The sequence below is a fragment of the Benincasa hispida genome, unplaced genomic scaffold, assembly GCF_027475165.1.
Source record: "Benincasa hispida cultivar pf3 unplaced genomic scaffold, pf3_genome.v1.1 HicScf1617, whole genome shotgun sequence".
Lineage (NCBI taxonomy): Eukaryota > Viridiplantae > Streptophyta > Magnoliopsida > Cucurbitales > Cucurbitaceae > Benincasa > Benincasa hispida.
The window spans coordinates 16,585-27,772 of NW_028325984.1; the positions used below are offsets into that span (position 1 = coordinate 16,585).

At 34.4% G+C, this 11,188-nt stretch overlaps 1 protein-coding gene and 2 pseudogenes across 1 annotated transcript; all 3 read right to left on the minus strand.

The window, feature by feature from the left end:
- Nucleotides 1-247: 247 nt before the first annotated feature.
- On the minus strand, nt 248-1,710 carry LOC150030830 (uncharacterized). The gene is given in 6 exon segments (XM_090309397.1): nt 248-597; nt 843-864; nt 939-1,031; nt 1,105-1,317; nt 1,398-1,536; nt 1,538-1,710. Coding segments are annotated over 6 exon segments (990 nt in total).
- A 152-nt stretch (nt 1,711-1,862) lies between these two features.
- On the minus strand, nt 1,863-3,141 carry LOC150030831 (uncharacterized; annotated as a pseudogene).
- Nucleotides 3,142-8,540: 5,399 nt separating this feature from the next.
- LOC150030832 (uncharacterized) lies at nt 8,541-10,551 on the minus strand (annotated as a pseudogene).
- Between the last annotated feature and the right edge of the window lie 637 nt (nt 10,552-11,188).

Genomic DNA, 11,188 nt, shown 5'->3' on the forward strand with positions numbered 1-11,188 from the left:
CTCTTTGGCCATCACCTTCTCAGCATATCTAAGAATGGATTTCAAAGATACTGGAAGAACCGATGTTAAGTCACTAACTTCTTTTTTCTTAGTCATTTTCACTGAAGATTTCTCCTAATGCAGCAAAATCATAGCAACAAAAGTATATAAAGCAGAAAAATTAGACATTTGATGAACTTAATTGATTTTATTAGTATCACTTACCTTAAATATTTTAAATCTTTTGCATTGCAATTTACATTCACCTTTATCTTGTCTCTTGTTTTTCTGGAGACTTAATCTCCTCCACCTTAATCATCTCTTTCTGTTTCTTTTCATATGCAGTTTTCATCTTGTCCTTTTGTTTATCTTGAAATTCGATCTCATCTGCTAAAAATTGCCTAGAGCAACTTCCACGTCCAAAAAATGTTGTAAAAGATGACATTTGAAGACGAGCTTCTAATGCTCTAACACGCTGACGAAGTGTTTCATTCTCACTTACAATTTCCTTGTTTTCATCCTTCCCATGTTTTGATTTTCGTTTCATTGCATGAAAGTAAGCCGTTGGAGTAACAAAACCACCAACCCCATGCACACGCCTGTGCCTTTCTTGAGTACCTAAAGATTGTGTTAAGACATCATTGGGAGAGTGATGTTTGTGGCATAATGGATCTGTATTATTTTGATATTTCATCCTAAAAAGAAATGAAATTTAATATAATTAAGTTATATGTCACATACTTCATGTAAATTTAATATTTGTCTTACTATTCGATTGACGACTTCTTGAACATCTTTATTGTCATATGCTCCTTTCTTATTGACTCGAGCCTTCTCCAACAGGTTAGCTCAATCGAAATCACTTTCATTTGAAGATACTTTCTTCTACATCCAAATGAAAAAAAAAATAAATATTGTGATAAATTTAGGAATTGTGAGAATATATACTAAATTCTTACCATCTCCTCAACAAGGTTAACATAACCTTTCCTTGAAATTCGATGATTGTACTTATTCTTAGATTGATGTTTTTGTTGCAAGCGTATTTTTCCCTATACAAACGTAATGATTATTAGTAGGAATGACATAACAAATATTTAAAAATAAAATGAAAATTATTCATACCTGAAACTTTACACACAATCTCGATCTTACAAACTCTTCCCAATGACTTTGATCAATAAATGAATACTTTTCTGGTAGAATTATTAAAAGTTAAGGTTCATCTTTAAATGACATAATGTATTTTGTTGTTAACCAATTCTTAAACTGACGAAAAGCTATGCATGCAGTTTTCATAATGTTCTTCCTAGAACTTGTATCAATTACAAAGGCGGCCTAAACATCGAAAAGTTAGTGAAAACATTACATATACATCTACAATATTATCAAGATAAAAATGTTGAATATATATATACCTCAACTGTACCATATATCTTATCTTTCAACTCAGTAGGCATACGTTTCCAAGATGTATATATAATAGGTATATGATAATGCGTAGAGGACCCAATGAAGGACTTTAACTTAGCTCCATTTTCACCAATGGGCACACCATTCATTGTATTCTACAAATTTCTTTTCTCCTACATTCCTAATACGTGTTACATCAAATATAATAGTAGCTCCCCATTCTATCTTCTTTTGATTGGTAGTTTCATTTGACCTAACAACTACTATTTCTTTGTCACCAAGCTCTAAATCTTCGTCACCCACTGTACTATGCTCCATGTGGTGTATAAATTAAAAACTGCAATCAAAATTAAGAAACAATTAGAATTGTATACATATTAAGCAAACAAAAAATCAAATGTGATTGATAAAAATTATAAATTAAAAAGATAATTATAATATTACACAATATAGAACCTACCCATAGAATGTTATGTAGGTATCCATGTGCCTTCACAATTCGATCGTATACATGTTGACATGTTCTCATCCAAGTCATTATTTACATCAACATTCGACATATCATTGGATATTTCTTGATAGTGTAATATTGTATCTCCAAGTTCGTCATCATTATATCTATCTTCAAAGTCCCTTTGTGGTGGGATAAGCACAATTGACCATCTAACATCACTTGGGTTCTCAACATAAAATACTTGTCTTGCTTGGGTTGCTAGTATAAAAGAATCAGACTTCTAACCTATTCTATTTAAATCAAATAAAACAAAACCGAGCTCATCGATTTTGATACCACTATTGTTCTCAACCCAATCACATCTAAACATAGAAACATTAAACGTATGATAATTTAGTTCCCATATCTCTTGTATCACTCCATAAAAAGATATATCTCCAATGATGGGATTTTTATCTTTTGAACTAGACACTTGCATCGTTTTTGTAACTAAACTAACTCCACTATTTTGTACACTTTGATCCTTATCACAAAATTTTGTGTGATAGCGACATCCATTAATTACGTAACTGCCATACGCAATCACAAAAGCATGAGGACTATGAGCAATCCACCTCAAGTTATCTAAAACTTCAATATTTCCCATTTCAAGCTCATTTGCAACCTACCATGAGAATTTCTATTCTAACTCAAGAATTAAAATGTGTATGTAAAATAATAGGTTGAACATTTTACCTCTTCTCGTAGCCAAGATATAAAAGTCCAATTATGTTCCTCTTGAATCCATTTTTTATTTTTGGACTTATTTCGATGTTGCAATTGCAAAGTCATCATATGTTTTCTTTGAAGTGAACATTGAAACATTGTATAGTTAGATTTATATCATAAAACTAAATGAAAAAATAAAACCAAAATCATTGAAAAACTTACTCTGAATATGGTTGCACATCAGTTGCATTTTCCAAAACATACTGATGAGCTTGATATAAAAGTTCTTGTTCAGGTTTGAAAGAAACTCCTTTGGACAATGGTCTACCAATATTTGAATTGTTTAAATAGTCTTGTGAATTACGAGTGCCAACCCCAATAGGATCTACTCCAGATAGGAAATCAGAATAAAATTCAATAGCTTCTTATACTATAAAACTTTCAACAATACAACCTTCTGGACGTTATCTATTTCTCATGGAGTTTTTAATGACTTTCATGAAGCTTTCAAAGGGATACACCCATTGTAGATATATAGACCCACAAAATTTGACTTCCCTAATTATGTGTACTGTGAGATGCACCATAATTGTGAAAAAAAATGAAGGAAGAAAATACTTCTCCAATAAACATAATATAAGCACAATATCTTCTTCCAACTTTTCTAATTGTTGCACATCTAGGACCTTGTTGCATTTCAAATTGAAAAATGTGAAGATCGAGTTATGGCATACCGAAAATGTTTTGGTAGCACTAATCTTATCACAATATGAAATAATTGTTGTAAGAAAATATGACAATTGTAAGATTTTAAACTATTAAGCTTTCAATCTGTCATTGACACAAGGTTTTTAACATTCGAAGAGTAACCTTCAGGAACCTTTATTCCTAACAACGTCATTAAAACACAACATTTTTCTTCCTTTGTAAGAGTATAACACGTGGGAGGAATGAAGATTTTTTTTGTCACCGATAACAGGTGCAAGCTTTGGTCGAATTTTTAAATGAAATAAATCATGTCTAGCATTCAATCCATCCTTACTTTTCCCTAGAATATCAAGAAGCGTACCTATGATATTCATGCAAACATTTTTTTTTCAATGTGCATCACATCTAAACAATGTCTGATGAAGAAAATTAATCTCAAGTGAAGCCAACAGCTAGTTTCTTTCACAATTTTTATAATAGAAATGTATACAAATATAAATAGTAGTTACATTTACATACTATGATGTACTTTACATTTTCTAAGAACAAGCTTGTAAAAGAAAATTATCTCTGTATAATCTTCAAGAAATAAACATCACCCCTTCCCGTGGATGTAGGCCCTGTGTTAGGCCGAACCACGTACATGCTCGTGTTCCTCTTCTCTTCTTCTTTCTTCTCATCAAATTGCATGCTTGATTTTCTCCTTTGATCTCTGCAAATCACAAATTTGAAACAATGAAGGCAAGGGTTTTCGAGAGAGATTTTTTTTTTTTTTGTTTAGAAAAGAAAAGAAAGTTTGAAGAATACCATCGAAAATATTGGGTCGAGTTAGTGGAGTTTCCCACATGTTGCACAGCCAGCTGAGAGGTGTGGCACTTTATGTGCCTTTCATTTCACCTACAAAGTTGAATTGGGCTGGTCTTCTTCCTCCTCGTGGGCCTGAAGTCAAAAAGTTAACCCAACAATCTGATATCAGAGCAAAAGACATTCAAGACTTCAATTCTTGTAGCATCAAGATTACAAGATTCATTCAAGATGGCAGTAGCAAGGTATGAAGTTGAGAAATTCGATGGTAAAGGGGACTTTGGCCTCTGGAAGGCAAAAATAAGAGCAATTCTCAGTTAGCAAAAGGCTCACAAGGCCCTAGTGGATCCATCTACTCTCCCAAATACTATGGCAGCTCAAGAAAAAGAAGATTGAGAGCTGGCAGCATATGGTACGTTAGTCCTAAACCTTAGTGATAATGTTTTAAGGCAAGTTATTGATCAAGAGACTTCCTATAGGATTTGGATAAAGCTGGAAGACCTATATGCCACTAAGGATCTTACTAATAAAATATATCTTAGGGAGAAGTTTTTTACTTCTAAAATGGATTCTTCAAAAACTATTTTTGATAACCTAGATGAGTTTAAAAAGATTGTTGCTGAATTTAAAAATCTAGGGGAGAAAATAGGAGATGAGAATGAAGCATATGTTCTTTTAAATTCCCTACTTGAATCCTATAGGAGATTAAAAATGCCTTGAAGTATGGAAGGGATAGCATAACCACTGATGCAATAGTTTCTGCCTTAAGAACTAGGGAACTAGAGTTGCAAGTAGTCAAGAAGAAACAATCTAATGGAGAAGAATTGTTTGTAAAAGGAAATTTTAAACCAAATCAAACTAAAGACAGAAAGCAATCTCAAACAGATGAAAACAAACCTAAGCATAAAGTCAAGTATAAGTATTGCAAAAATAAAGGGCATTTAATCAAAGATTGTTTCATACTTAAAAGGCAAAATCAAAAGAAAGAAAAGGAATCAAAAGGTAAGTAACCTGAAGCTTCTGTAGTAGAAAGCTCCTATATCTACTCAGATGCCTTAGCCTCAACTCTTGATAAGGTTACCCATGTCAACCCCCTTGGTAAACATGATTGGGTTTTGGACTCTGGATGTACTTACCATATGACACCTATAAGACCCTGGTTTAATTTATACAAAGAAATAGATGGAGAGATGGTTTACATGGAGAATAACCAAGGTTGTAAAATTGAAGGTATTGGGTCAGTCTCCATGAAACTAAAAGATTGGACTATCAAACTTCTAAGGAATATGAGACATGTCCCATTTCTTAAAAGAAACCTAATCTCCCTTGGTATGCTAGATGCAGTGGGGTGTGAATACAAGGGCAAGGGTGGAACTCTAGAGGTTCTTAAAGATTCTAAGGTAGTCCTTGTTGGGGAAAAGGTAAATGACTTGTTTGTAGTTAGAGGTGTAGAAATGATAAAAGGGGCATATGTTGCCACACCTAATGATCTAATAAAAGCTGATGTATGGCATAAAAGACTGTCTCACATAAGTGCCAAGGGGCTGGAAGTTTTGTCTAAATAGGGAATTCTACCAAAAGGAATCTCAGACAAGCTAACTTTATGTGAACATTGTGTTTTGGGAAAAGCAACTAGACACAGCTTCACCAAAGCACACCATTCAACTAAGTCAATCTTAGATTACATTCACTCAAACCTTTGGGGTCTAGTTCAAACTCCTAGCTTAAGTGGTTCTAGGTATCTACTTTCCTTCATTGACGACTTCTCAAGAAAAAGCTGGGTTTTCTTTCTTAAATCTAAAGACCAAGTGTTTGATAAATTTATAGAATGGAAACTCATGATTGAGAAGCAAACCTCTAAGGAAATTAAATATCTAAGGATAGATAATGGGTTAGAGTCTTATAGTGAAGAATTTAATAATTTCTGTATGGAATCCGACATAACTAGGCATAGGACAGTCAAATATACTCCCCAACAAAATGGGGTAGCTGAGAGACTTAATAGAACCATTATGGAAAGGGTTAGGTGCTTACTCTTAGATGCTATGCTCAGTGAGAAGTATTGGGTTGAAGCTACTAACTATACAGTTTACACCTTAAATAGGTGCCCTCATACATCCCTAAACTTTATGACTCCTGAAGAAAAATGGACAAAACATCCTCCTAACTCGGATAACCTAAGAGTTTTTGGATGTGTTGGTTATATACATCAAAATCAGGGGAAGTTAAAGTCTAAGGTTGTGAAATGCATGTTTGTTGGGTTTACTGAAGGTGTAAAGGGCTTTAAGATGTGGAACCCAACTGAGAAAAGGTTTGTAGACAGTAGGGATGTTACCTTTAGAGAAAGGGAAATATTCATGCAAAAGGAGAAGACTACAATAGAGGTTCCTAAAAGCCCTTTAACTAGGATTGAGGTGGAGGCCCAAAAGGACAAGTCAATAGACCATAATTCCCCTAATGAATCAGAAGAATAAGGTGTTATTGAAGATCAACAAGAAGAAATCATTGAAGCACAACCTGATTTGAGTCAGTACTCTCTAACTAGGGATAGACAGAAAAGAGTGATTGTTCCACCAGCTAGGTATACAGAAACAAACTACATGAACCTAGTTTTAAATGCAACCATAGCTCCTAATGACTAGGAACCCACCAATTTTGAGGAGGCTGTGAGCTGCCCTGAGGCTTGGAACTGGATTGAAGCTATGTGTGAAGAAATGCAATCACTAAGTGTATATGACACTTGGACTCTAGCACCACTTCTTAAAAGGTGCAAAGCAATATCTTCTAAGTGGATCTACAAACTAAAGGAAGGATCCTCTAAGGATGAGAAGCCAAGGTTCAAAGCTAGGTTAGTGGCCAAAGGCTAAACTCAGAGGGAAGGCATTGACTACTCTGAAATTTTCTCACCAGTGGTCAAGCAAACATCTATTAGACTACTACTATCACTGGTTGCTCAGTATAATCTTGAACTCGATCAACTAGATGTTAAAACAGCTTTCTTACATGGTTATTTAGATGAGGTCATTTACATGGTTCAGCCTAAAGGTTTTTTTGAAAAGGGCAAAGAGGATCTATATTGTCTGCTAAATAAGTCCATTTATGGGCTTAAACAGTCTCCTAAATATTGGTATAGGTGGTTCAAGGACTACATTGAAAGTATTGGTTTTCAGAAAAGCACTTATGACATCTGCACCTATATTAACTCTACCTCTTATAAGAATAAGGTATATCTTCTCCTTTATGTGGATGACATGCTGCTAGCTGGGACCACAAAAGAAGATCTAAATCATGTCAAAAATCTCCTAAAGAGAGAATTTGACATGAAAGATATGGGTCAGTCTAAAAAGATCCTTGGGATTGAAATAAACAAAGACAAGGGATCCTTTATCCTAAGCATTAGCTAAGCAAACTATTGTGAGAAAGTAATCAGAAGATTTAATTTGTCTAATGCTAAACCAGTGACTATTCCTATTGTTGAACACTTTATGTTGTCCTCAGATAATTCACCTAAAGAAACTGACATAGAACACTTAAGCATATGCAATTGGTGCCCTATAGTCAGGCTGTAGGAAGTCTAATGTACCTCATGATTTCTACTAGGCCTGACCTATCCTATTGTGCAAGTCTTGTTAGCAGCTTTATGTCAAACCCAGGGAAAAGACATTGGGAAGCTACTAAGTGGATCCTTAGGTATCTAATTTGGTCTAAGCAGTCTAAACTAATCTATAGAAGTGTTAAACAAATAGAACTTGAGCTCTATGGATATGTAGACTTTGATTTTGCTGGTGATCAAGATAAAAGAAGGTCTTTAACAGGGTATCTTTTCTTATATGGCCCAAATTTACTAAGCTAGAAAACTAACCTACAATCTATAACAGCCCTATCCACTATCGAAGCTAAATACATGGCTCACTCAGAAGCAATAAAAGAGACATTGTGGTTAAAGGGCTTGATGGAAGACTTTGGTATCAATCAAACAGTAGTTAAGACCTACTTTGATGGAAGACTTTGGTATCAATCAAACAATAGTTAAGATCTACTGTGATAACCAAAGTGCAATCCATCTTTCCAAAAACCCACAATATCACTCAAGGACAAAACATATCGACATTAAATACCATTTTGTTAGAGACAGAATTGAAAAAGGGCAAATTGAAGTTTTAAAGGTCCATACCTCAGAAAATGCTGCAGACATGCTTACCAAGCCGGTTTCAAAGCTCAAGCTCAGCAAGTGCCTTGACCTTATCAGCTTTGTTCTACGTGAAAAAGGTTAATCAGAGGTCAAATTCGAAAGGGAGAAGATTTACAAAGCTGAGATTAAGGTGGAATTTAAAGAAAATTAATCTCAAGTGAAGCCAACGGCTAGTTTCTTGAACAGTTTTTATAACATAAATGTATACAAATATAAATAGTAGTTACATTTGCATACTATGATGTACTTTACATTTTCTAAGAACAAGCTTGTAAAAGAAACTTATCTCTGTATAATCTTCAAGAAATAAACATCCCCCCTTCCTGTGGACGTAGGCTCTGTGTTAGGCCGAACCACGTACATGCTCGTGTTCCTCTTCTCTTCTTCTTTCTTCTCATCAAATTGCATGCTTGATTTTCTCCATTGATCTCTGCAAATCACAAATTCGAAACAGTGAAGGCAAGGGTTTTCGAGAGAGAATTTTTTTTTTTTTTTTTTTTGTTTAGAAAAGAAAAGAAAGTTTGAAGAATACCATCGAAAAGATTGAGTCGGCTTCATCTCTCCCACTGAATCGAGTTAATGGAGTTTCCCACGTGTTGCACAGCCAGCTGAGAGGTGTGGCACTTTGTGTGCCTTTCATTTCACCTACAAAGTGAATTGGGCTGGTCTTCTTCCTCTTCGTGGGTCTGAAGTCAAAAAGTTAACCTCACACCTGATATGAAGATCTTTCCAGTATGGCAGCTGAAAAAAGAAGACAACCTGTTCCAACAAATCTTTGAACTTCCTTTCGTGGTTTGTTCTTTTTATTGTTCTTCTTTCCTTTAGGAAATTCAAGATCTTTGATTTTTAAATATATAGCCTCCTCCAAATAGTGGTTTTGAAATTGTAACCAAGTTCCTTTTGACTGTTAAACAACTTTTTTTTGTGTCGGTACGAATGATTTCGTGCTAGAAATCTTTGATGTCCAAGGTATGCCATTTTTCCCCATATTTCAATCTTATAGAAGACGTATTGTCTCCACAAATTGGACACACCTTATACCCTTTCACACAACATCCACTTAGGTTACCATATGTAGGAAAATCGTTGATTGTCCACAACAAAACTGACCGTAAGTTGAATAGTTCTTCTCGATAAGCATCATAACATTCAACACCACTTTCCATAAAAGTTTTAAATCTTCAATTAGTGGTGCTAAGTATGTGCCAATGTCGTCCCCTGGTTGTTTTGGACCCGAATCAACATTGATAGCATCATGTACTTTCTTTTCATATACAACCATGGTGGAAGATTATAAATAACCATCACTACAGGCCAACAATTATATTTAGAACTCATTTCACCATGTGGATTTACTCCATCGGCTGAAATGCTAAACGAAGATTCCTAGGTTCAGAACCGAAGTCTGGCCATTTAGAGTCTACTAACTTCCAAGCCAGAGAGTCTGCTAGATGTCGTAACTTACCATCTACAATTCTTTCATCAACGTGCCAAGTCAAGTTTTTAGCACAATCAATACTTCTAAAAAGCCTTTTGAATCGTGGAATTGGTGGAAAGTACCATATCACTTTTGAAGGTATTTGTTTTTTCCCACATTTTGTATCCTTCCCCTTTTTCCACCTTGATTCACCACATTCAGGACATTCAATTGCATCTGCATATTCTTTTCTATACAAACAACAATCATTAGGGCATGCATGAATCTTCTCATATTCTATTCCTAGTGCACCTAAAGTTTTCTTTGCTTCATACATTGAATTTGGGAGCTCATTGCTAGTGGGCAAAATTTCCTTTAAGGTTTTGAGTAGTTCTAAAAACTAGTATCACTCCATCCATATCTAACTTTTAAATTATACAATTTGACTAATGTAGACAACTTAGTGTATTTTTTGCACCCTTCGTATAATGGTTTTTCAGCATCATTAAGCAACTTCTCAAATCCATTCTGGATCTCTTGAATATTCCTTGTGAGCAACTTCAACCATTTTTTTTAAACTTCCACACTAGTCTCTTCATACATATGGGTGTCAAACTTAGAAGATTCTCCACAAAATGATGAGTTAGGAAGTTTTTCCCCATGCCAAAACCAAATTTTATAACTTTCATCAATCCCATTGACATATAAATGATCTCTAATATCCTTGCTACTATGCTTTTCACAATTCCCACATTTCAAACAAGGACAACGAATATAAGAGCTATTTGTATTAGAAAATCCAAATTTTATGAAGTTTTCCACACCCAATTCATAATCTTTGGATAATCTACTCTTGTGCATCCATGATTTATCCATGATTATAAATCTAGTAAGAAAAGATGATAAACAATGATCAACTTCAAAAAACAAGTTGTGGAAAATAAACAAGTTCCCATACATACAACTTGTCATTTCTAGCTCTACAACATTCAAACCTCGAGAAAGTAAGACAAATTAGAGAATCTCAAGGTAAATCAAAGAACAAAGACAAACACATCTAAAAAAATTGAACCCATGGTGTAATCAAACCTCAAAAAATTGAACCCAAGGTGTGCACGTGCTCTAATGTGCTAAACATATATTAATTCCAACAACTAAAAATTGAACCCAAGTTTGGCAAAGCATTACTTAGTTCATAAAGCCCCCAACAAATTAGATACATTGACATATCTAACTTTGGCAAGCATTTAATTAAAGAAAAATAACAGGTTCTCTAAAATTAAAGCCCTAACTTTGCCAAAGTGGCAATCCCAACTATGGCAAGTTCTCTAAAATTCAATCTCATTCAATATGAAACAAGAGTTTATTATGAGATTCAAGAATATACATGAGAGATTAAACCCTAACTTTGAAAGTTCAAGCCTCAACTTTGGAAGAAAGTTCATGCCTCAAACTAAGAAAATCAGCCCTAACTTTGAAAACTCATAGTTCAAAAACCAAGAAAATCAAGAAA